Genomic DNA, 26,744 nt, shown 5'->3' on the forward strand with positions numbered 1-26,744 from the left:
CAAAGATAGTTAACGTTCTTATATGTGCAGGCCCTGCCATCACGAAAGATAAAAGATTAGGGGAACTCCCTCCAACCGTTCCCATTCCTACGATGGACAACAATTATAGGTGGTTTTGGTGCAAAGAGAGTCATAAAGGGCAAATCGACAAATTGTGTAAACGGGATTCGATCCCAAATTTTGGATATCAATCCCTCAAAACTTTACCAACTTAGTTAACACACACCAATATGTGTAGCAACACAAGTTACTGATAAGGGTAGAGAAATTCGAATCTAAGAACTATCAAACACAGACGCCTAATCTTAGTTAACCACTGAGCCAAAACTTCGTTTGTCCTTATTTATATGAATGGCTTTATTCTTATCGGACAAGAATGAGGCTTCAATACCCATGATTGTTCTACAAAGGCCCAACTATACAGGCCCACGATTCGCACATTTCCACAAACCGAAACAAAAAGCAAATTGATCTTAAGAAACTGAAATTTGGGATTTTAATGGCGGGAACTGAAAGTTTGTTAAGATCAAAAGATACTCTTCAAAATCCCCAAAAATCTAAAATCTAGGTTTCATATTTCAACTTTTATTAGCCCAATTGAACCATCGATGTCCATTTTCCATATGGTACTTCGATTCCGATTCTCTATGCAACTCACTAGATCCTTTTCACGCCAATTGAGCAGCTTCATTTCGACCACAAAATCACATGAATTACCCAGAAATTCAATCTCGATTGCCGCCATTAAAGAGCTTCATGGTCACTTAATCAGAACTCAAAAGCACAAAGACCCAGATCACATATCTCCGGTTTTGCGCTCTTATTCTCTCTCCTCATCCACATTACGCAAAGCCCAGATTGTATTTGATGAAATTCAACGACCCCCTTTGTATATTTGGAATCAATTGATTAAGGGGTTTTCCAAAAGTGATGATCCAATTAAAGCAATTTACATATATAATGATATGAGAAACTTTGGGTTAAATGGGAATAATTTGACATTTATATTTGTTCTTAAAGCATGTGGTCGTGTTTTAGATGTTTTGCAGGGTAAAAAGATTCATCCTTGTGTATTTAAACTTGGGTTTCAATCGTATTTGTTTGTGTCAAATTCTTTGATGCATATGTATGGGTCGTGTGGGGAACTGGGTTTTGCACAGAAGGTGTTTGATGAAATGACTGAGAGAGATTTAGTTACTTGGAACTCGTTGATCTGTGGGTATAGTCAATGCAATAAGTATAGAGAACTTTTGGGTGTTTTCAATGCGATGCAGGTGGCGGATGTGAGGGCGGATGCTGTGACAATGGTGAAAGTGATCATGGCTTGTAACTTGATGTGTGATTGGAAGATTGCTGATTCAGTGGTGGATTACATTGAGACAAATCGTGTTGATATAGATGTTTATTTGGGGAATACTTTGATCGATATGTATGGGAAACGTGGGCTGATGGATTCGGCTCAGGGAGTGTTTGATCGAATGAGTGTAAGAAATGTAGTGTCATGGAATTCTTTGGTGATAGGTTATGCAAGAATTGGAAATTTGGTTTTAGCAAGAAAATTCTTTGATGAAATGCCAAAAAGGGATCTAATTTCCTGGACTTCAATGATTACTGGGTACTCACAAGCAGGCAAATTTTCAGATGCTGTGAAATATTTTCAGGAAATGATGTTGAACAAGATTAAACCCAACGAAGTTACAATATCGAGTGTTCTTTCTTCTTGTGCTCATCTAGGAATGCTCGAAATGGGCAAGGAAATTCATGAATACATCATTGAACATAACATCAAAGCAGACATCTATGTTGGTAACTCTTTGATTGACTTGTACTGTAAATGTGGGGATGTTAACAAAGCATTACAAGTATTTCAAGATATGAGTGAAAAAGACTCTGTGTCATGGACTGCAGTAATAGCAGGATTTGCAGTAAATGGTTTTGCAGATTCTGCTATTCACCTGTTTGAGGAGATGTTAAGCAAAAACATAAGGCCAACTAATGGAACCTTTGTTGGGATATTACTTGCTTGTTCACATGCAGGATTAGTAGACAAAGGAATGGAATTTTTCCAAAGTATGGAAAAAATCCATGGAATTATTCCTCAGATGAAACATTATGGTTGTGTGGTTGATCTTTTGAGTCGTTCTGGTGAATTAGAGAGAGCATATGACTTCATACTGAAGATGACAACACCACCTGATGTTGTGTTATGGAGGATTTTGTTGAGTTCTTGTAAACTCCATAAAAATGTTGCCTTAGCTGAGATTGTTTCAAGCAAGCTTCTTGATACAGATGCTGGTAATAGTGGGAACTATGTGCTTTTATCTGATGCATATGCAGGTGCAGAAAGATGGGATGCTTCTATGAAGTATAGAGACTTGATGGGGGAGAACCGAGTGCAGAAGCCATCAGCCTGGAGTTCTGTTGAAGTAACTAGGTGAATTTCTGGTGCTATGCCTAATCAGGTCAATTTCTTATAATCTTAGTTATAACTATAAATACAACGATTTTCAATCGGTCGGGTAAAAAACGGGTTGTTCGGGTTCAGATAAAATCGGGTCACGGGTCACAAAATCTTGTTCAAAACCCAATATTATCGGGTCGGTTTTCTAGTTGGGTTGGTTTTTGACAGGTCTACCTAGCCCTCTCGGCCTCTCCCCCCGAGCCCAAGGAAAATCTTGAATTCTTGATGTTTAGGCTGATCAATAGGAATTTTCAGGTGTGCCTCAAGATTATCTTTGGGCTCATTCGTGTTGGTCACTTCCTAGACCAAGCATTTTACAGTGCACCAAGGAGTACCCACATATGTGTAGGGGTGGCAATTCGGGTTAATGGGGTTGGGTTGGGGTTTGGTTTCAGGTCGATTTCGGGTTGTGCTTAAAAGTACCATAAATAATGTAAAACTTGATATTACTACGAGAAAAGATAAATGAGTCAAATCGGGTTGAATTCGGGTCATTCATGTTCGGTTCAGGTAGGGTTTGAGTTTCCTCAATAACTTCAGTTCGGGTTCAGGTTGGGTTCTGATTGCTAGCCCTACATATGTGCTTCAGTCCAGCAACACGTGTGTGCTTCAGTCCAGCAACACGTGTAAATTAATGTGTTTACTGGAGCACCATTGTAGGTACTCTCAAGTGCATGTAATAATTTACTAATTTGCGTCTGCAGTTAACTCTCTAAAGTGTCATTTTGTGGTCATTTGTTGTTTGATTATTGACTGTTATAGTGTATTCTTTCATAATTTTAATTCTGGTGGGGCCATATAATATCATAAAACATCAAAAATTCTAGTCTAGGCCATGTTGGAGATGATTGTATTAGGATAAGGTCTCTAAAAATTTTTGGATTTATAAAAGCCACGCTGTGGAAATCCTAGCTTGGCAAATTGCTTTCATGCAGTTGAAGTTTATGCTTCAGAAAAATAGACAAGGACACATTACACAAAGCTGGAAATAGATAAGCTCACCTTCATTTCTGAAATTTCGATATTATAAAATTTATATTTACCCAACAAAATTGCATGCATAATAAAAAAAAACTGAAACACTGAATGTTAATTAATGATCTAGCAAACTACACAAAACAGTAAATACAATTTTTTTTTGAATCACCCCTGTTCCTTGTAACTGATTCTGATTCAGAACTGTTATGCAATTGACACGACCCTACCCAATCGATTAATTTTCTTTTTATTTCAGTTAATTTTTTCAAAATAGACCCGAATATGACCCAACTTGAATGTGAACTCGATATCAAACATGATCCAAACAACCATATTTGTCACCTAATCCTACTATATTGACTTAAAAACAGAAAAAAATATTGGAAAAATACACAACTTGGGAATTTGTAACCTCAAAGTTTTCAACTTTAAATAGAAGCTTCCCAAGAGGTTCACACACATACAGTAACACACACACACAAACAGAGAGAGAGATAGAGAGAGAGAATGGGAAAAGGAGGAAATTCACATGGAGATGGTGAAGGAGAGAAGAACATGGCTGCATGGTTGACAGGGATTAATACTCTCAAAATCCAACCATTTGAGCTTCCTCCTCTTGGTAAAACTACACTCTCAATTACTTTCATCTTCTATTTGGGTTTCTTGTTTCCTTCTTTTCTTGTTTTTTTAACTAGTTTTATGCCGTATGATGCTTAAAAAATAGGATTTATCAATTGAACTACTGTATTAAACTACCCCTCAATTACTTTCATTTTCTATATGGGTTTCTTAGTTTTCTTCTTTCTTAGTTTTTTACTAGTTTTTTGCCCGTACGGCGCTTGAGAAATAGGATTATCAATTGAACTACTGTATTTTATTTGCTAGATTTCAAGTTGTAAAGTCAACTCTACTTTTTTCTTTTTTAATGATCTGAATATTCTTTTGTGATTTGCTCAAGGTCCCCATGATGTAAGAATCAAAATGAAAGCTGTTGGTATTTGTGGAAGTGATGTTCACTATCTCAAGGTAATTCTAAAACTAAAACCCATCTTTTTTTCCAGATTTTTTCTGCAAATTTTCTTCCCAAATTAACAAAAACAAATGATTTTGCTCCCTCATTTAGCTTGTTTAATTATTAATCACTGATAATTAGCATGCATGCAAATGATCAAAACTCCATATACTTTGGAATTTGTTGAATAAGCTTTTTTCACACTTTGCTTTTTTGTTGTTGTTTAAATTTGTAGAACTTAAGATGTGCTGATTTCATAGTGAAAGAGCCAATGGTAATTGGACATGAATGTGCTGGGATTATCGAAGAAATTGGAACTGATGTTAAGTCATTAGTACCTGGTGATCGAGTTGCTCTTGAACCTGGGATTAGTTGTTGGCGTTGTCATCAATGCAAAGATGGAAGTTACAATCTTTGCCCTGAGATGAAGTTCTTTGCAACTCCCCCTGTTCATGGCTCTCTTGCAAATCAGGTAACTGATTTGACTATTATTTGGTGTTCATACTAACTTTCTCTATTCGAAATTAATAGTTACACATGTTATTCCAGGATATACGGAAAAAGTTGTCACATTTCCTAAAATAGTACAATTTTGAATAGATTCCTTAATACCCTTTACTTGAATTAAGCCATAAGTAGTTACATAACAATTATCTGAATGATATTTTTGTAAAATCATGTCATATCTGTACTTACAGGGATTTGGGACGGTGTGACAACTAATTTCACTGGTATGCTGAATTGTTGATTATGTTGGGTGTTCTTTTATCTTTTTGTATACCTACCTACATAAAACCTGCATATGTTCTGAGACTTCGACTGATGTCAAGATTATTGATCAATAAATAATATTGTTTTCCTTATTTGTTCTTGCTCAGAAAAGGGACAGAATGAGCAAGATTCAAATAGATGAATTTCCATTAACAGACGAGTAGTAGTTAATAAACTTATCCAGATTATTGATCAATAAATACTATTGTTTGCCTTATTTGTTCTTGCTCAGAAAAGGGACAGAATGAGCAAGATTCAATAGATGATTTTCCATTAATAGACAAGTAGCTAACAAGTAAATGAATTTCCATTAATATACAAGTAGTTAACAACTTCAGTGTCTGTCTTTTTCTTTCCCATTTCACCATTCTGGGAGAAACTTGGTGTTACAAAGATGATTTTATATACCAACAAGTAAATGTTGCCATTATGCTTGTAGTTTTCTGTTAGTGTTAATGCGACAAAATAATTTGGGCTAAATTTGTGTGCCGAATAGTTCATGTTTAGGACAGAATGAGCAAGATGTAAATAGATGAGTTGTTAACCTGTAAATGAATTTCCTTTAATAGACGAGTAGTTAACAGCTTCAGTGTCTGTCTTTTTCTTTCCCATTTCATGCAATCCGGGAGAAACTTGATGTTTGAATATGATTTTATGTACAAAGCAATTTTGGCTAAATTTGGAAGATTTTGTTAGAATAAAAAGGCATATTTGAAGATGATTTTATGTACGAAACAGTTTTGAGTTAATTTTTATTCTGGTTTATTGTACACCACTTGTAAATAAGAATTTGTGTTATGCTTGTAGTTTGCTGTTAGTGTTAACGCGACAAAATAATTTTTGGCTAAATTTGGAAGATATTGTTGGAACTCAAAGTATATTTTTGTGACTGTGACAGGTGGTACATCCAGCTGATTTATGCTTCAAACTACCAGATAATGTCAGTTTAGAAGAAGGGGCTATGTGTGAGCCACTAAGTGTTGGTATCCATGCTTGTCGCCGTGCAAAAGTTGATCCCGAGACCACCACATTGATCATGGGAGCTGGTCCTATCGGGCTCGTGACATTGCTAGCAGCTCGTGCATTTGGTGCCCCTAGAATAGTCGTAGTTGATGTAGATGATTACCGTTTATCTGTTGCGAAACAACTCGGTGCAGATGATGTTGTCAAGGTTACAACTGATATGCAGGTTTGTGTGTTGTTGTTTATAAGTGATTTTCATAGAATTTGAAAACGAAGTGTGACGAAGTCCTAACTCCTAATGTCCCTACGTAATTAATGGTGCGCTCTATTCACCTGATTTTCACTTATTTTTTTCTGAACTTATTAGAACTTATCAAAACTTATTTTAGTTATAAATTATAGTTAAAGTGAAGGTATGTTTAAATTAGTCTAATACGAGTACTTTATTAGCTAATGCGATGATTGTTCCTGGAATCTATACATGACAAAAAGAGCATACTTTTTTTTCCCCTACATTATGAAGTTTGTGATCCCATCTATTCTTTGCTTCAACAGGATATCCCGGATGAAGTTGCGCGGATACACGAGGCTATGGGAAGACCGGTAAATGTGACTTTTGATTGTGCCGGGTTTAACAAGACCATGTCGACTGCTCTTAGTGCAACGGGTGCAGGTGGTAAAGTGTGTCTCATCGGGATGGGCCATGGCGTGATGACTGTTCCTCTAACTCCAGCAGCTGCAAGGTATTGTTAGTAATAGCTTAGAACCCTTTTCTTCCTCCAGGGGAAAAAAATGCAAAGAAAATAGAAGTTCACTTTACAAAAGGTTAAATGATTTGGTGCCTTGAAGTCTATGGTTTGGATAGTAGAAAAATAGATCAGTTAGATTATTATGTAACTTGTTTTGAGTCTTATTTAAACATAATTTTGTTTGATTATAATATGTCTTGCTTTGAGTATGTTAAATAAATTTTATCAGGTAAGGAGTAACTCGTAAAAAAAAGTAATGACTAATTAGTGATGTAAGACTATCAAGGAAAGATTGAGATCGCTTTTCTAATTATATTGACTTAGGCCTTGTTCTTTTGGACTTAATTTCAGTTCCATTCAGTTCAGCTCAGCTCCATTCAGTTCAGTTCAAAAGAACGACATTGTGTTCATATTCATCTTTAATGATCTTATTTTATTATTTTGTTTATTATTATAATGTTAAATAACGTATAGGAAACCAGAAAATGAGTGAGTTGTGACTTGTGAGATAGTAGTTAGAATATGAGACATACAATTGACTAAATGAGAGGTCCATAGGCTCAAAACCTATAGCGACATGTGACGAGATGACATTCCTTGCCTTAGAGTTTTAAGAACAGTATAAATAATAACGCGTTTCATTCTGAATTACAGGGAAGTTGATGTCGTGGGGGTGTTCCGGTACAAAAACACGTGGCCACTATGCCTCGACTTCATAAGTAGTGGTAAAATCGACGTGAAACCTCTTATAACCCACAGGTTCGGGTTCTCACAGAAGGAGGTAGAAGAGGCTTTCGAGACCAGTGCTCGTGGTGGTGATGCGATTAAGGTTATGTTTAACATGTAAGGAGATTATCTAAGTGTTGGATACAACGAGTTTTAGCAGAGATCAGAGTGTTTCCAAGACAATAAAGAGTTTTTTTAGACTATTAATTTTGTTGTATTTTTATTGCTTTTCTGCATGATTGAACTTTTGACCCTGGTTGATTTATGAATCAATAATGCATTTTTCGTTATGAATATCAAGGCTTCAAGGAGATCTTATTGTTCATTTGAAACTATACTGATGTACTGGGAATGAATTCGATAGACTTGATCATTTTGAACCCGGCCCAAAAACATCGAGTTTTGGGCAGATTCCCAAGCCTGTTTTCCGGGCCTGTCCTGACCCAAATTTAAATTTATGGGTGGGTTTTAGGTAAATTAAAATTGTAATTTAGTTATAAAATCCTCGCTGTCTGAAAATAGCCCGAACAGGCTTCTATTTGACCCGAAATAGCGGATTTCAGGGAAAAAAACAGCCCAGAGTTTGGACCAATACAGCCAGACACCGAGACACGAGCTAAATCTTTTGATACCGTCCCAACCCACCTTTTGATTAGGTCTAGAATTCGATTATCCCACATCTTTTGATAGCATCCCAACCCACCTTTTGATTAGGACTAGAATTCGATTATCCCACTTCTTTTCGAGGTGATACAAGTAGGACTGTCAAATCAGGTCATCGGCCGAGTACTCTTCAGATATAATCAATTTAAGTATACTAGGTCAATGTTATGCACGGGATCATTATGCTCATGCGGACTTGAATACGTACAATTTTTTTTCCGCTTTGTTTTGTCGGATATCAACCGGATCGGATCGAATTTTTACAGCCCTAGATACAAGGCCAACAAAGTCTCTAGTAACCAAGAGAAAAGAATACCAAGATTCACAAAGTATGAACTAAGAAAAAAAGCTTTCTGCAGAATGGGCTACATACACTACCAAAATCACTGAATGGGTTACATACATAACTACATAAGTGTTACACAATCTTATTTCCTCATTTTCTATAAATACATAATGAATCTCAACAAAGCTGCTGTTGATGGTGGAGAAACAATCTGCTCAACCAAAAGAGTAGTCCTTAACATTGAAGAACACAACTTGAAAAGGCGCCAAATTTGTGCCCAGTTTACAAAGGAACATCAGCCGCGATTATCTTCTCGCAATTCCTCAACAACGAAAAAAATAGAGAAAAAACTTGTGAAAGATAAATAATGTTTACATAGCTGTGGCTGTCTTTGGTTCTGCTATCCAGTTCCAAACCCTCACTTGACCATTTCCATCACCGGTAAAAAATAATCCGCTAGGACCTGCTTGAATAGCTCGAATCTCCTGTTTTGAGATAATCTTCCCTCTCTCCATAAACCTAAAAGGAAAACAACAGAAGCATTATCTATAACATGAACTAGACAGTCTAGACGTCTAGACCTGATCAAATTGCGGGCCGGGTCAAGGCTTAAAAATTCTACCCACTAGGTCGGACCAGGCCAGACTTTGGGTCGAAACTTCTACCCAAAACCCGCTATTCGGGCAAAAAATATTGGGTTTCGGGCCGGCCAAATTTATAACTAAACTTGCAATTATGAGTTGCCCAAAACCCATCCAAAAAGTTAAAAACGGGACGGGTCGGGCCCAAAAATCATGCTTGGCAATTCTGCGCACAACCCGCTATTTTTGGGTTGGGTCAACGGGTCGAGCTCATTATTATCAGGTCTAACATGGACCAATCAAATAAGGTGCCGTTGTTCATATAAACACGAACATGATTCATTCATGCCTATGATAATCATGTACACACAAGCTGGAATATACCAAGCTTCTAGCGCCAGCATCGGGCTACAATGAGGCACCTAAATTTGAAGTGTGGCCCAACCCGTCACCAGCTCTTCTAATGGGAGAATGTTCTGAATTTATCTACAAGACTACAACTAGGATGAGAACTTACGATGGCAAGTCATATATGCGGACAAAATTGTCATTGGTGGAACACAACAAGACCGGCTTTGCTTCTGCGTCGAACATCCCGCATAGAGTGAGAATACCCTGCATTAATCAACATCCACACCAAATCAATTGATAACTTCATCAAAGAAGGAAGATTATGAAAAGAATTAAAGTGAAACAGTGAAACAGTGAACTCCAGAACCAGCTATGAGACAAAATCTATGCGTAATCCCTTAAACAAGTAACTGAACCACCATTCCGGCACCTAGGAGGTAGGAAATTAAAGAAACTCTTTTTATATATGTTGGGATGAGATGATGAGAGAGGGGACGAAAAAGTTACTCTTATCAGTAAAAATGGGTTTTGAACACGAAAAGGAAATAGTTGACTTGGTGGAACGAGTAAGAGCACTTTTGACTCTTTCTTGCCCTAGGGGGGAAGCTGGCTTGATTAATTCCACGAGATGTAAGAAACAAGTTCCACATAAAATGATTACTCATAACTATAAATGCCCACCTAATTCAGCTTAAATAACTCCACTCCTCATTCTACCAATATACCAAACATAAGAATGGGAATAACCAATCCCATTCCCCTTCTGAATTATGACATCCCTTCTCTCTACTGTTATGGTTATGGCCTTATGGGGAATTAACTCTATTTTCTATTTCTATTTCTATTTCTAAGCCAGCTCTATGAAGGGGGAAATCCCTTAGAAACAATCCCCTGAAGTAGTTGATGAGGAATTCTTCAAGTCTACTCCTAAACAATCAACAAAACACAAGCTGCATATGGCAAAACATTTTGCTCTAAATAGGAAAACTACTGATCAGTAGATGCTTGATCCTTGAACATCCTTGAACACCACTGGTTTATCCTTGTGAACTAACACGTACACAACTTCAAGGGATCTACTTTCTCAAGTCATCCAAGCATATCAAGTACTCCTCTCTACCAAAGCCAACAAAAAGTACGAACATCCTTGACTGGTCAGACCTCAGCTGAATCAAAGCAACTAAAATCAAAGATTCATTTTCTTTATTTTAATAAAAGGAACTCAAAGACAAACTTGAGGTGATTAGCAGACTTCATTGCCTCACAGATAGTACACCTCCTTTTTAACGAATGCATTTAATCCCAACAAGGCAACACAGGATACCCGCTGCTGGGAATCAAGAGTTAGCAACAATGTACACCAGTGTTTCTGTGACTCCACTTCTCCCTCACAAAGAATGAAACTCATTATATTAATATATCCTCCTTAAGGAAATTTCTCTTGCTGACTAACCAAGCAAAAATTTTAAAAAAATAAATAGTAGTAGGGGCTTTGACCCTGATATAGCTTGGCAGAAGCTCAGTATCCTAAAAGTTAAAATACAACTCATTAGGGAAAAAGAATTGAGAAGATAAAGGTTATCACATAATTCACTTTAGACCTTAATCTAGGCCTTGAGTCCCATTCTATATCCTATCTTTCCCCACTCATTCTACATTAGAATCCTCTACTTAGAAAATGTGACTAGCTTGCCTTGCTTTAAGGACTACCTCATTGCCTCATGGGGTGAGGTGCACGCTTAAATACAAGTGTGCAACAATGCAACCCACAAAACCAAATTAGTTTGTTTCACACAAAAAATATATCCCATTGTTGAAACTTACAGAAATATTAAATTCAGCAAATTTAGTCCTCCATAATTTTATATTTTTCTTAGGCCCTGTTCTGTTACACTTAATTTGACTTATTTAAGACAAAATAAGTTTACTCGAGATGAAGTTAAGACAATAATAAATTAAAGGATCTTTTAACATACATTCTCTTCAGTATGCGTATAGGTCACTTCCAAGTTTCCGCTCGGGGTAGCAGCCCACACCTGTACAAACAATCAAATTACATGAGAGTCCAGGAAAACAGAATTCATGGAACATGGTGGCCAAAATAAAGCAAAGTAGTAATACTAAGTCCATTTGTTGACAGAAGTTCCTCAGTTCAGCGTAGAAGTACCGACCTTTATTGTATTGTCCAGTGAAGCTGATAACAGAAACTGCTCCCAACAAAGAACAGACATGACAACAGATTTGTGATCCGTCAATATCTGTATGCATTGCAATGTTTCAATATTCCACACCTGCCAAAGGCAACATTAAGAGCATAGCTGGAGCCAATAAATAACATGTCATGGAGAAGCAATATAAAGCATAAAAAAACACTAAAATAAATACTTAGTTTACCCTTATAGAATTGTCCATCGAACCAGAATAAAGTCTATTAGCTCCAACAAACATGGTGACAACAGCACGTGTATGACCCGTTAGGGATGCAGCTGGTTCAAAGCAATTGGTGGCCGGATTAAATTTCCAGGCTAGTATAGACCCATCCTACAAAAAAGAAGGTAACACCTAACTTTAAATAAACAGAAACACAGACAAGCACGTCAAAAGTTTCAATAAAAATATACTCCTCTATTTGGCTCTTCAGACTTCTGTTAGGCACAACAGAGACTAAGAGCAGTAATAAAAAATGGAGATAATAAAATAAATCACACATGTAAGAGTCAAATATCCAGGCCATTGGTGTACTTCCACTGTTAAATAGCTGTAACATACTCCCTAGTAAGATTGAATATCATTTTTTAAAGAATCGGGTTGAAGTACCATAGTTACCATTTGGTAAGTTTTTTGACATCTTTGTTTTTTTACCATACCACAAGATAGTTTTTCCTTCAGATTATTACGGACAAGTAGTAATTTTAAAAAACTAAGTTGGGAGTGGACTATAGAGAGTACTATTTAGGGAATATCCAAACTCCAAAGTGCCTTGTTATTTAAGGATGGGGGGAGTGATTAAAACTGAAAATCAGCAACTGTAACTGAAAATAATTTAGCAACTCCCTTGAATCTGGAATCAAGTTTAAGACCTAATGTATACAGTTAACACTTAATAGACTTGATGCTCAAAATAAAAGAATGCAACTAGACCAACAAGGGAACAACCCTCTGTTCTTTTTTTCATGATAAGCCAACACTAGAAAACAATCTATATAACAAAAATCATCAAAGTGCTAGAACAAACTGTGCAGAAAAAGCAATTACCTCTGTCCCAGCAAACAGCAGATCATTCCCCACCACCAGTGAATAAACTTGTCCAACAGGTCCACTGAGACTCATATCAGTGACTGTCTCAATGTTCAATGCCTACAAATAAGAGAAATCAAGAACCTTCACGCGTTAGCTTATAAAAGTGGGTGTGAAGTATATATTAGTCTCACGGGAAATCTTGAATCCCACCTCACCTTGACCATATTTGGCAACCCTATAAAAACCCATGGCCCTTCGCTGATCATGCAGCCAATTTCACCTCCCAAAGGAACAGCACTAACACACTGTAAAATAAGTAACAATGCACAAATAAGTTTCCATACAGAAGAGCATATTAGAAAAGACAAAAAAATTGTATGCTAAGACTAGCTAACTCAAAGAATGAGGAGATAGAAGGAAGAGAAGCCAACACAACAACACATCATCAATCAGAAATCTAGTTAGTAAACAAGAAGAATTCCGTATTTACAGAGTGCTATGACATCAAATAACTTTCTTGCACTCCTTTACTTGAACATACCAATTATAATTTTACTCATTATATTCGCCACAACATAAGGAAATCCAGAACTTAAAAGACCGAATGAGACTACCCAGTTGAAACATGAACATTCCAAAAAGACAATTCGGATGGACAAGCTAAATTCCAGTTACCGAATCGCCATCTCGATCAATACACAAGGCTTGCACATGTAGTGACAGGTTCAATTTAGTGTATCCAAACTCAAGTACTCAACCCAGATTTTTTTATAAGAAAGATTATTTATGAACATGCCAAAGGGAATACAACAAGAAGACAAGGTGTCCTCACAAAGAAAGCCTTGACAACTTGAAGAGTCTTCTCCAAAGATAGCTAGCAAAGTGAAGAAATCCAACCCAGACAGTTGGAGGGGCTATTTCTAATACACCAACAGGGTGACAACAGCTACTTAAATATCAAAGCCTAATTTATGTAACTGCTAGGGGAGTCGAATAATGTGCAAAGAAAAAATATAGTTGTTTAGATTCAACTAGGAATTCCTAATTACAAAGGTAAGCAAAGTACCTAAATGACAGCATTTGGCTAATTTCTGGTATAACTTGATGATTGTAGTCTACTCTCTCCCTTCTAAAATAACTGAATGATTTTAGGCTTTGTTTGGTTCAACTTAATTTGTATGGAATTATCTTATGATTCTTATCTAAAGTTCTATTCGAAGTTATATGAAATCATCTTGACTTATTTTGGACTTATGTCATCATAACTTATTGTGTGTTAACTTATTTGTCTAAATTAAGTCAAAATAAGTTGAACCAAATAGGGAATTAAGTGTATTTAGGAGGTTATGCACAAAGATTAAGAAGACGTTAGTTATTATATTGGTATTAACAAGTAACAAGTAGTATCCCACTATCCCCTCAAAAAAAAAAGTAACTAGTAGCATTATATTGGTATATTAAGCTGCGTAGTGCATTGATATTTTAAGTGGACATTGATATGACTCATCTCCAGACGTGGGAAGTGATGTGAAAGGTCTCAGACTCTCAGTAGTTGTACTCTGAGGTCTCAAGTGCTGAAAATTGAGAATTACTGCATGGGATTAATAGTTCAAAATAACATATAGAGATATAGCATCAATACAGAAACTATATATTAATCAGCAATGATATACTAATCACCAACACAAAAGCATTTGAGCATATTCGAAGACAAAAGAACAAACCTGTCCGGATGCACAATCCCAAATCCTGACATTCTCGTCTTTACTTCCTGTGTAAAGCTTATCCCCTGACGGCAAAGTGATCCCAGTTACAACCTGACCCCAAAAATACAACAATTCAAACCCAACACAAAGACGATATTCAATTTAAACATCAATCAGAACAAAGAAACACAATAATAGAAAACAATGATACTCCTCAAGCTTTAACTCAACCCAGCAATCATAAATTCGAACACTATGAACCGAACCCGTCTAGCTTAAGAGTGATTAGAAAGTTGAAACTCATCAACCCATCAACCAAATTAGCTAATCTCATCATAATACAGTTCATTCATAGTAAAGCTTCGACCTTATTAACATAAACCGTAAAGATTGTACAATGTACCATGAAATTACTCACCCAAAATCAACTAAACCCATCAAAGAAAACCCATACAACATCAAATTCAAGCATCAATTTAACCTAATAATCAAACAAAATTAGAGGTGAAATACAATACAATACCTTCTGATGGCCCTCAAGAGTTGTCAACAGGGAAAAGGAACCACCAATAGACCAAGAATGCAAGAATTTGCAATTATCACCATAGCTACACTTCCCTTGAACCCAGTAATTACAAACTCTCTCCATCTTTTTCGGAGGAACGCCGCCACCGCCGCCACCAACCCTGCCCCAAGTATTATTAAAATTAGGGTTTTTACGACTCGAAAATCCGTCGTTTCTCGGACCACCACCTCCCAAACCACCACCGTGTGCCCTCTTTGACGAGCCATTGAAGGAAGACGATGACGACGAAGAAGCATGAGTGGGAAGAGGTGGAGGAGGAAGCTCTCTATGAAGAAAAGCGCACGGGTTCCTCGTGCATCTTCCAGCTTGCCAATGATAACAGACTTTCTGATTTTGATTTTGATTTTGATTTGGATAGTGATGGGGCTGTGGTTTGTTTCCGAGTCGATTGAACACTCGTTTATTGCCACCGTTTGAATCAAAATCCATTGTAGGAAGATTTAATTTGGGGAAGTAATTGGAATTGGGGAATTTAGGGTTCTTCAATTTGAAAAGTTGGGGTTTTTTTCCTGGTTGTTGGCGGTGGGAATAACGGAGGAGAGAGAAAAACACGGCCGTTGAAATTTTGGGGTGGAGGTGGGGGGTAAATATTTAGTCAGCTAGTAACTGCGGCAGATGCACGCAATTTTTGCCCTTTTTTTTTTTTTTTGGTTTTTTTAAGGCAACAAAATAGGAAGCTTCAACTCAATTATGGCAAGGTTTTACCACAAAAATAAATTGGAGTAAATATTTTTGATGAATTTATTTTAAATTTTACTACCTTTTCCATTGTAAATCGATGCAAAAGGTAAATTAAATTTTATGATTATTAAATAAGGATTATTATCGTGACACATTTACAATCGTGACTATGTTTGATTAATATGCCCTTATTATTTAGGCTCTATTCTGTTCACCTTATTTTCAATTATTTGTTCTTATTTTAGAAAAAATAAGTTCATTAAAGTAACGTTTGACCAAGTATAAGTATAAGTTTTGATAATTTCTAATAAATTCAGAGAAAAAATAAGTGAAAAATCAGGTGAATTGAACACATCCTTAATTGAACTAGCAAAATAAAAAGTGTGACTACGTGAGGTCTTTTATTTTATTCAAATGAGAAAATTTTATGAAAAGAAAGAGATATAGAGAAAATAGAAACATGCATTTGAGTATAAAATCTTGGAGGAATTAAACGTGGCGAAGCTACGCCTCTAAAATCTTCCTCTAAAATATGGTCAAACTCTAGAGATACGTTGTGAGGTCTTTGAAAGTGAGGGCTTTGAGGGAATTAAAAATTTGAAAGAATGTGTGTTCTTCAACTTGCTTTCTTTATACGTACGGAGTATTTAGATGAACTTAATTAAACTAAGTCAAAATATTGCATCTAAAGTAACAGATGGACCCACGGACATGCTATACTTTATTTTTCCCACTTGATTTTCACTTATTCGAATTTAAAAGAACTTATTTACTTATGTAGTAATAACATTACTCGAATTATAAATTGTATGGTGGACTTGAGTAGCCTTAGATGTTTCGAACTTAACTCTGTAAACTTTTATTTTTTTCCCTGAAAATAAAGTGAAAGAAGGTGAACAAAACATATGACCTAACGATTAACCCACCGAGCACAGGGGCGGAATTAGGGGGGCCGGCGGGGGCCATGGCCTCCCCCATGATATGTTTAACCATTAAATATGTATTATTAAAGCACATGTCAAATATAGATCAAGTGATTATTTTACCTTAATAGATACAAGTTGTTGAAGGTACAAGGTTTGAATCTTAACTTCCTCATTTTTATACTTGTTTTTTTGTATTTTTATTTTTGTTTCTCATTGTTATAAAAATTATAAGTTAAGTTTTGCCCCCCATATATGATTTATGGTTCCACCTCCTGACCGAGTAAATTAAAATTTGTTGATGTTCATCTCTCTTGAAAATGAAAAAAGAACGGTACTCTTTTATAGTTTTATAAAATATTTCTTTAACCTATTTAATTTATAAATTACAACCGATTTTATTGAGTAAACTAACGTTACGGATTACAATTTAGTTTTTAGTGTTAGGTGAAATAACAACTTTTTTTTAGTTGTGAATACAAAGGCAACATAAATTACAAACGTAAAAGTGAAGATTCAAACTTGTCACATATCGTATTTGAGGAATTTTACTCATTGAAATGAATGTTATTGATCTTCTCTCTTCGCCCATACCCAAACCTGTCAAAAATTGACCAAATCCGAAAACCCACCTGAACCCGATCTGAAAATACAGGGTCTTGAATAAGTTTTTGTGACTCGTAACCCGATTCATTCGAAATCGAGCAACCCGAAAAGTAATGGATCAAACCCAACCAAACCATTTTTTACCTGACCGACTGAAAATCATTGTATTTACAGTAATAAATGAGTCTAGAAGGAATTTTAAACATAGTACGAACATCGTTGATAAAATTATTGGGTGTAATATGATTTTAATTTGAATTGTACGTCATTCTATAGTTAAATTTGACTAAATATAAAGTTATGTAGGAAAATTTGTTGATTTGTTCCCATATTTTGTACATTTATTACTGAAACTTACAAAAACATCGTTTTAAAATATCTCAACCCATTGGATCGACCCGAACCCGAAAATTATGGATCCTTAACGAGCATTTGTAAACCCGAACTCGAAATGACCAATCCAAATAACCAAAACCGAAAATAATTACAACCCGATCCGTCGGACCCATTTGACAGGTAGTGGCCCCACCCCACTCCCACCCCCATCCCCACCCCCGGCAGCCTTCGTCTTCGCAGGTTCTCTCTCTTCCAGTCTTCCTCCTCTCATAAACCCCAATTTCCCTGGGTTTTCTGTGGCTCATTCAACCAGGTCCAGTTCCCCAACTTCGACGAATGATAAGTTTTTCTCTACTTTGCTTGTTAATTTGCAATTTGTATTATTGAAAGTATAGATTATACTGTATCACAAAATTGAATTTCTCATAATCTATAGTTTTAAATTTCCATAATTGCTTCCCAATACTCTCAGTAGTATTGATGAGTCAAGCTCATCGGATTCTATTCAAAGAGGTAGTGAAACTCACTCAAGAACAAAACCTCCAAAAGGGCAGACTACTTCATGCTAAAATCATCAAATCAAATTCCTTTACAAACGTATACTTAGCTAATAGCATTGTTAATTTGTACACAAAATGTGGGCAATTAGCCAATGCTAAGCTTGCTTTTGAGGAAATCCCCATCAAAGATGATGTATCATGGAGCTCAATTATCAATGCCCATGCTCAACATGGTGGCACCAATTCATCTTTCTTTGTTTTGGAATTTTTCCGGCGAATGCGGGGTGAGAATTGTCTCCCTAATGGTCATACTTTTGCTGGGGTTTTCACTGCTTTGTCGAATTTAGGTGATGGGTGGGGTGGAAAACAGGTCCATTCATTGGCGATTAAGACGGATTATTGTGGAGATGTTGTTGTTGGGAGTGCAATCCTTAACATGTATTGTAAGTCGGGTTTTATGGATGACGCACGCAACATGTTTGATAAAATGCCTGAGAGAAACTCTGTATCTTGGGCTACTATGATATCTGGGTATGCTGCTCGTGGTGAGGCTGAAGAAGCCGTGGGAGTTTTTAAATTGATACTGCAGGAGGAAGAAGAAAGAGGGAGTGCCTTTTTCTTGACTAGTGTGCTTAGTTCTTTGGCAATTCCAGAGTTGATTGATATTGGAAAAGAGGTTCATTGCTTTGCTGTTAAAGTTGGTGTGAATTGGATTGTGGAAGTTAGGAATGCCCTTGTTACTATGTATTTGAAATGTGGGAGCCCGGAAAATGCTCTTCAAATGTTTGTGTTGTCAAATGATAAGAGTCCAATCATGTGGTCAGCCATGGTTACTGGTTTTGCACAAAGTGGACACTCTAGGAAAGCTTTGGAGTTGTTCTCTACAATGCATTATTCCGGGGTTAGGCCTAGTGAGTATACTTTTGTAGGGGTGATTAACGCGTGTAGTGATGTTGGTGCTGTTGAGGAAGGAAGACAAGTCCACTCTTATTCAGTTAAGATGGGATTTGAGGATCAAATGTATATCATAACCGCATTGGTGGATATGTACGCGAAAAGTGGTAGTATTATAGATGCTAGGAAAGGTTTTGATTGTTTACAGGAACCAGATGTTGTTTTGTGGACTTCAATGATAGGTGGGTATATACAACATGGAGACAACGAGGAAGCATTGAGTTTGTATGGAAAGATGGAAGAAGAGGGAATTTTACCAAATGACCTAACAATTGCTAGTGTCTTAAAAGGCTGTTCAAGTCTTGCAGCTTTGGAGCAAGGAAAACAGGTTCATGCTCGTGCCATAAAGTACGGTCTTTCTCAAGAAATGACTGTTGGGAGTTCACTTTCATCCATGTATGCAAAGTGTGGATGCATTGTTGAAGGCAACATAGCCTTTCGAAGGATGAAATCAAAGGATATAGTTTCATGGAATGCTATGATATCTGGTCTTGCTCAGAACGGGTGCAGTGAAAAAGCATTGGAGCTTTTCGAGGAGATGAAATCAGAAGGTGTAAAACCAGATAACGTCACTTTTGTAAATATTCTGTCTGCATGTAGTCATATGGGATTGGTTGAAAGGGCTTGGGAGTATTTCAACATGATTTCCAATGAATTTAACCTAGAACCTGGATTAGAGCACTATGCATGTATGGTTGATGTGTATAGCCGTGCAGGAAGACTAACAGAAGCAAAAGAATTCATTGAATCAGCAACTTTGGATCACGGGATGTGTTTATGGCGGATTTTGTTAAGTGCGTGTAGAAATCACGGTCATTACGAGTTAGGAGCTTATGCAGGGGAGAAACTAATGGAGCTGGGTTCACAAGAATCATCAGCTTATGTCTTATTATCGAGAATTTATACTGCTTTAGGAAGATTAGATGATGTGGGACGGGTTATGAGACTGATGAAGCTAAGAAGGGTTGGAAAGGAACCCGGGTGTAGCTGGATTGAACTGAAGAATCTTGTTCATGTGTTTGTTGTTGGAGATCAGAAACATCCTGAGATAGCAGATATATGTAGCTGGTTAAGAATTTTAACTAAACAGATGATTGATGAAGGTTACCGACCAGCTTATGATTCATTTTTTACGACTTCAACGTGACTATTGGAAGATGGAGACGTCCAGTTGAATTTTGGCCTTCGTTTCTGGTACTAACCTACATCCATTTACACTTTGATATCATGATTTTTTTTTTCTTCTATTTGTTATTTTACAGATGTTTAGTTATTCAATGCATATCCCATGGTGTTTTCAGTTTCTGTCGGAGGTAAATTACCTTTGAGTGTACACATGTCCATATCAAACCGATATGTCTAACCAATATGTCCATATCGTGTTCAGATTAGAACCTATATACTCAGATCAATACCTATTTGTCTACATCATGTTTAGATTAGAACCGATTTGTCTAGATCATGTCCAAATCAGAACCTACAAGAGAATAGACTATGCAGGTTGGATTTCCAGTTTAGTTTTAGGTTTTGTTCTCTTTAGCCTATTCTTATTGCTTATTAGATCAGACCAGAAAAAGCTGAAAACACTCACAGAAAACATTCAAACCAGACTAGATTCCAGACTAGAAACTAGAAAAATCAGATCAGATTAGGTGGAGAGAACAAGGCCTTTAATCTATAGTTCTACACATTTTCTTGGTTGCTGAGAATTTTTATGGTTTCTTAGCATGTTGCCTGGCTTTATAATCTGTTGTGAGTACTTCTGTAGGTCAGTTGGCCATCCAATTTCAGGTTCAGGTGGGTGGTTATATTTGATGGCCAACTTATATGGAATACTTACTATAATAAATTAAATGGTTTTAAGACTTAAGTGGGCCATATGAAGTCTAGAGTTTGGTAATCTAATTACCAACAAACACTTTATAAATATGCTTTATTGTTGCACAAGTGAGATGATGAGCACTTCAAACTTCTGGCTTACTTAACTATGGGGAACCTTCGTTTGCTTGGATTTCTCGGTGCACTGATTTGCCTCGTGGTTGCATGCAGCGCCACCATGTATATGGTCGGTGATACCGGTGGTTGGGATATTAGTTCTAACCTCGATTCATGGGTGACGGGCAAGAGATTCGTCGTTGGAGATGTTCTTGGTAAGGTTCTTTTGCCTTTCTTGTCTTGGGTGCATTATTTCTATTTCTTCCATGAAAATATATATATTTCGTATATTTTCCCCCCCCTGAAAGGTAAGGAAAAAGATACATAAAGATCTCCTCTGCTCGAGGGTATATCCTAAGGGCCCGTTGGCCCTGTTCAGTGTCATAGTTTTCCGTTTTTTACGAAACTAAGAACCAAAATATGAAAACCACAAAATGTAGTTTCAAGATTTTTGTTGTCAGTTTTCAAAATCAACCTGATTACTATAGGTATGACTATTTTATGGTTCATGATTTAATTTGAATCATATGACTTTCAAAACCGTTGAACTGGAAACTTACCGTGAAACCGAAATGGCCTTAAGTAATCACTGTCAAGAATGTAAACTAAAACCGAGCTATTACAAGTACCAAAAACCATATTATTGCCCAACATTTGCAATCAAGTGCGCCACCCTATTTGTTTCTCTATAGATGTGCTTGATTTCTCAGTTGATGAACTACTGAAGAAGCTTTTTGATATAGATTGCCATCAGCATAATATTTATCAGTTTACTTTTAACCAATACCCTGTCATCTTCTCCTATTTTGCAGCATTTCAATTCTCATCATCATCAGTATGTGAGGTAACAAAACAAGAGTTTGATAGTTGCAACACAAACAATGCTCTGCTAAGAAGTACCACAGGAAACACAACCTTCCCTTTAACAAAACCAGGTGACAGGTACTTCGCTAATTGCAACCGACTTTACTGTCTAGGAGGAATGAAGCTTCACGTACACGTAGAACCAAACTCAACTACTGCGGCCACAACAGCGGGAGCACCTGAAGCTGCACTGGGTCCCGCAACCGCCGGTGCGGGTTTACTCCCGAGAACTTCGAAGAGCAATCACCCTGTTCTTTCTTCTTCGGCCGGGTTTCTCAAAGTTGGCAATGGTTTTTTCTTATTTTTGCTTGGTTTTCTGGGCTTATTATCAATTCTGGGTTGGGGTGTTATTATTTGAGAATTATTTCTGGTTGTTTGTTTGACCATTTATACATTGGTTGAGAATGTATTTTATGCGCTAGAAATTAGAAACACAAACTATTGTTGAAAAGAAATATATATATATACACTCCACATTGTATTACATACTACAGATTGTGTTTTCTGGTACTTGGAAGAACAAGCATTGCCTTTTTGTTTTAACTACCAGACTAGAATAATGCCTTGAGACTTAGACAGGGATGCCTCACCTTCAAGTAAAGAGGGTAATGGGCCGTGTCAGGCCCATGTATTTTGGGCCTGAACGGGCTCAGCCCATGGCAAACCCATTTGTTTCATGTTAGACTGGGCCCAAATTTTCAAAAAGGTAGCCTAGGTATTGTCCAAGCCCACGTGTAAAGATGGCCGTGGGCCGGGCTTGGTGCTAAGCCCACAGAGCCGGTTCAGCTGTTTGCATAGTGGGCTGGGCCCAGCCAAGCCCAATCTACATCGTGCTGGACAGGCCAACAAGTTCAAAATAGGGCCCACGGGTTCTGGGCCGGGCCATGGTGTCTAAGCTTAATTTTACTAAATTTAGTGTGCCTTGTCGTGCTTTTTCCAAAAAATGTGGCCCAGGCCCGGATCACAACTTCATGCTTGTGCAGGCCGGGTCGGGCCTCGGCCCCGCCATGGCACACATCCATCTTTACCCACGTGCCCTCACGCCGAGCCGGGCTAAGACTTCATGTCTAAGCCTAATTTCATTGTACTTAACACGATTTGTTGGGACTTGCCGTTTCTTGTCGTGCTTTCCAAAAAAAATAGGGCCTGTGCCCAACCTAGTCACCTAGGACGGCTACGAGTACGACTTGGTGATATATTTTTTTTTACACAACACTTGCAATGGTTAGTTGGTGAAAATGGCCCATTTGTTCCAGAAGGACAGAAAAGAAGGGAAGATGAAATAGATGACAGCTTTATTTATATGCAACATACAGAAAAATCACTGGATTACTCAACAAAAGTAAATAGGGTAACTTTGAAGAAGCAACATCAATCATATTGTCAAAATTGCAAGTTACAGGATCTCAGTATTGCATCTATGAGGGAACTAATACACTGAAGTATTATGTACAAGTACAACAGAGTACCCTTATAATTGAGTCTTCAGTCTAACTAGCGAGTTTGAAAGCATCGATAAACAGACCATAAGTAAATCCCATCTTGAAATTGTTCAAAAGGGCGATTGGAAACGTTACCTTTGATCGACTATAATAGAATTTGGTTGCAAATTCAGTTAGGAGAACACACAATACAGCAGCAATAACATCATTGACCCCTAAAGCTCCAAAGGACAGAGAAATTGTTTGTGCCACGTAAAACCCGCCTAACAAGGCGATTCCCCCAAAGAGAGCTCTCCGGGAAGGACTCTTGAAATAGTTTCTTGATATATCCGGTAATGTGCGAATAATGTCTACTAGTCTTCGAGGGCCCACGTTATCTTGAACAGCTCGGATAGGACGGAGTCTAACTGGGGATGTTGATACAAGGGAGTCAAATCTTCGATATGAGATCTTTTTATCAGGATTTAAGCCGTAATTAAGGAGAGTAATGGGGCTCAAACCAACAGCAATCGCCATGGAGGGGACGGAAAATGGTTCCCTGCATAGAAAGCTATGTTATGCCAAAGAACTAAGGCTCCGTTTGTTTTAACGGAAAACATTTTCCTTTTCATGGAAAACAATTTTCAAGGGAAAATAGTTTTCCAATGTTTGTTTCCTTACAAGAATAAAATTATAAAGAAAAACAACATAGAACTGGAAATGAGAGGAGAGAAAAAGAAATGTAAGGGATTAGAGTGGAAAATGTGGCATTTCTTCTTTTTAAAAGGAAAGTTGGTTTTCCGCTAGAGAAAGTTGTTTTCCACCTTTGGGAAAATTGTTTTCCACCCTTAATAAAAAACAAACAAAGGAAAATGGAAAAATCATTTCCCGAAAAGGTGTTTTCCGTCAAAACAAACGGAGCCTAAAGGACACACAGCTGTACATCACACATCACACAGAATATTCCTCATCATTGCATTTTAAGGCATAAAGAACACAGCCAATTCTTCCTGCAATAACATGTACTTTGTATTACAGTAGTAGGGTATTAGCCACGTGATGCAAAGAAGATAAACAAAAGCAATATAAAACCTCGAACAAGATGATGATAAATCAAGCCAGCCAATGCTAAGGTTTATCATGTACACATACTTTGCATTATCAAGAATCGGCAAAGTATCTCAAGGGAAGAATATCTAAACAGATACCCAGAGTACCAGATAATGCTCTCGCGCACAACCTAAAACCCAGAGAACTGCAAATAAACTCGATGAAGTAATTTACATTTCTCATTTTCATTCCCTTCCTTTTGGCTCTATTTTTAACTGGTTTCGGGATAAGGACGTTGCTAAACAACGTCAATTAAAACAAAGAAGAAAACAACCGTACAACACCATCTCTAAAGCTGTACATGCTAAAAGCGCGCAGCTAGCTTCTACCCCATTGGTGACTAAACCTTTTAAAGTTGAAAGAAGCTAAAGAAATATATATTGCAACACACAACAACATACTCTCTTCGTCCCTAAAAAATTGCCCCATTTGACTTTTCACGGTCTCTAAGACACGACTTAAAATGTAAACATCTCTAATTCTACAAGCGTAAAATTTATAACAAGTTGATATTCCAAAAATATATATTGAAACGAATCTAACAAAACCCCGCATGACTACATTATTTCTTATCGACTAATGAGAATTCACGGTCAAAAGTTTTCAAAGTTCGACCCAAAAATTGCAATGAGGCAATCATTGATACCATTTCCCTAACACTGTCGAGCTTCAATGTCTCACCACCAACATGATCTTCCTTAAATTTTGTTCCTCTTCCACAAGACAGTAATGAAAAAATACAGGTTTCTATGATAGCCAAGATGCTTCAGGACACCTCAAATTGTAACATCAGATTCTATGATGAACATGGCTAATTTGGTATCAGCGTTAACTCTTGTTAACGGTCAAGAGAACAAGTATTCTTAGTAACAGACATAGGTTGTATAAAGCTATAACAAGGGCAAACTGCTAAGCCCAGAAATGAAATCATCCTTCAACTATTTTCTCTCACTATATTAGGGATGTAACCAAGATCTATTAGCTGACAATTGCTCCAATACTAACAACTATAACAAATTAGCTACAAACTTCAGAAAGAATGTCAAATTTCAATGCACATTGAACAGTAATTTAGCCTCATTTCTTCAAATTAGAGCAGATTTAGTATATGAACAATGAAATTAAAGCCCTTAATCTAATCTATCTGTCATCCGCAATGGAATGATGGAAACCCTAACCCGGAAATGTCACTGATTATTGGCCAAATTAGACTCAATTACTCACTAATCAACCTCCCAAATCAAACCAGTAACAACGCAATTCATGAAAACATCAAATTGAAGAATCAAAACACATTACAGAGAATTTAAAGCCCTAAAACTAATCTATCTGTCATCCACAAAGGAATTATGGAAACCCTAACCCAGAAATTTCACTGGATATTGGCCAATTAGAACACAATTATTCACTAATCAACCTCCGAAATCAAACCAGTAACAACGCAATTCATGAAATCAACGAATTGAAGAATCAAACACATTACAAATTTCGCAAAAACAATCGACAAAGTAGAACATTAAATAATTGTAAAACATTATGAACCTTAAAAATCAAAAATTTAGTAAGAGAAGAAACAAAGAACTAACCTTGGCAGAAGCAAATAGGTAGGGAGAGACTAACAGTAGAGAAGATGAATGTGTGTCATCACTGTCATATGTGGACTCTGGAGAAATGAAATCAAATGATGAATGAACTTCTTAAATTTGTTTATTTGGCCAATTTTGGATTTTTGGGGTGTCACTTCCATTTGGGGGTTTCTTGGCAAGTAGGGGTAGTTTTAGCAAATTTTGTATGAGATTTGCTTGATTTGGAAATTTAGTTTTTTTAGGATTAATGACAAATATTTTTTGAACTTTTAATGATAAAATATTTTGTGTAGGACCTCCTTGATGTTATATAAGGTAAGCACTGTAACCCATTAGTTAAATAATGGAACTAATTAGTTAAAATGATGGAACTATTTATTTAATCAATGAGACTAAAAGTTATACACTAAAATTTATTAGTTTATTTATTTAATCAATGAGACTAAAAGTTATACACTAAAATTTATTAGTTAAGCACTAAACCAATGAGTTAAGCAATGAAACTAATTAGTTAAATACTAGAACTAATTATTTAAACAATGAAACTGATTAGTTAAACAATGAAACTAATTAGTTAAACAATCAAAACGATCTTTTTAGTAAGACAATCTTCACAAAAGTTGTCGTTTAAAAACATGCGTCACGACATCAAACAATTTAAGCTTTACGATTTGGTCCGATTTAAACCAAACTCTGAACCGCGCTAGCCCCTAGGTCTACTTAGCAATAATTAAGCCTAAATTTAAGGCTAGGCT

The 26,744-nt window shown here is 36.8% G+C and overlaps 6 protein-coding genes across 6 annotated transcripts; 4 read left to right on the forward strand and 2 right to left on the reverse strand.

The window, feature by feature from the left end:
* The first annotated feature begins 400 nt into the window (after positions 1–400).
* LOC110782452 (pentatricopeptide repeat-containing protein At2g29760, chloroplastic) lies at positions 401–3,210 on the forward strand. The gene has a single exon (XM_021986607.2). The coding sequence runs from the start codon at positions 609–611 to the stop codon at positions 2,436–2,438; it is 1,830 nt and encodes a 609-aa protein (XP_021842299.1). The 5' UTR covers positions 401–608; the 3' UTR covers positions 2,439–3,210.
* Positions 3,211–3,542: 332 nt separating this feature from the next.
* LOC110782454 (sorbitol dehydrogenase) lies at positions 3,543–7,954 on the forward strand. Its single transcript, XM_021986609.2, has 6 exons — positions 3,543–4,058; positions 4,398–4,465; positions 4,687–4,923; positions 6,121–6,411; positions 6,741–6,928; positions 7,589–7,954. Exons 1-6 carry the CDS (start codon positions 3,947–3,949, stop codon positions 7,779–7,781), a joined length of 1,089 nt encoding a protein of 362 aa, XP_021842301.1. The 5' UTR covers positions 3,543–3,946; the 3' UTR covers positions 7,782–7,954.
* A 701-nt stretch (positions 7,955–8,655) lies between these two features.
* On the reverse strand, positions 8,656–15,677 carry LOC110782453 (zinc finger CCCH domain-containing protein 48). Its single transcript, XM_021986608.2, has 9 exons — positions 15,011–15,677; positions 14,506–14,598; positions 12,997–13,086; positions 12,797–12,898; positions 11,936–12,082; positions 11,713–11,832; positions 11,518–11,577; positions 9,708–9,805; positions 8,656–9,128 (listed from the first exon to the last, which is right to left on the reverse strand). The coding sequence occupies exons 1-9, from the start codon at positions 15,500–15,502 to the stop codon at positions 8,981–8,983; spliced, it is 1,350 nt and encodes a 449-aa protein (XP_021842300.1). The 5' UTR covers positions 15,503–15,677; the 3' UTR covers positions 8,656–8,980.
* A 2,158-nt stretch (positions 15,678–17,835) lies between these two features.
* Positions 17,836–21,862, forward strand: LOC110782451 (pentatricopeptide repeat-containing protein At2g33680). The gene is made up of 3 exons (XM_021986605.2): positions 17,836–20,267; positions 21,123–21,223; positions 21,821–21,862. The coding sequence occupies exon 1, from the start codon at positions 18,100–18,102 to the stop codon at positions 20,218–20,220; it is 2,121 nt and encodes a 706-aa protein (XP_021842297.1). The 5' UTR covers positions 17,836–18,099; the 3' UTR covers positions 20,221–20,267; positions 21,123–21,223; positions 21,821–21,862.
* On the forward strand, positions 21,061–22,230 carry LOC110782455 (blue copper protein-like). Its single transcript, XM_056841228.1, has 2 exons — positions 21,061–21,223; positions 21,719–22,230. The coding sequence occupies exons 1-2, from the start codon at positions 21,061–21,063 to the stop codon at positions 22,228–22,230; spliced, it is 675 nt and encodes a 224-aa protein (XP_056697206.1).
* A 998-nt stretch (positions 22,231–23,228) lies between these two features.
* LOC110782456 (uncharacterized protein ycf20) lies at positions 23,229–26,177 on the reverse strand. Its single transcript, XM_021986611.2, has 2 exons — positions 25,990–26,177; positions 23,229–23,852 (listed from the first exon to the last, which is right to left on the reverse strand). Exon 2 carries the CDS (start codon positions 23,828–23,830, stop codon positions 23,363–23,365), a length of 468 nt encoding a protein of 155 aa, XP_021842303.1. The 5' UTR covers positions 23,831–23,852; positions 25,990–26,177; the 3' UTR covers positions 23,229–23,362.
* Positions 26,178–26,744: the final 567 nt, after the last annotated feature.

The sequence above is a fragment of the Spinacia oleracea genome, chromosome 3 (assembly GCF_020520425.1).
Source record: "Spinacia oleracea cultivar Varoflay chromosome 3, BTI_SOV_V1, whole genome shotgun sequence".
Lineage (NCBI taxonomy): Eukaryota > Viridiplantae > Streptophyta > Magnoliopsida > Caryophyllales > Amaranthaceae > Spinacia > Spinacia oleracea.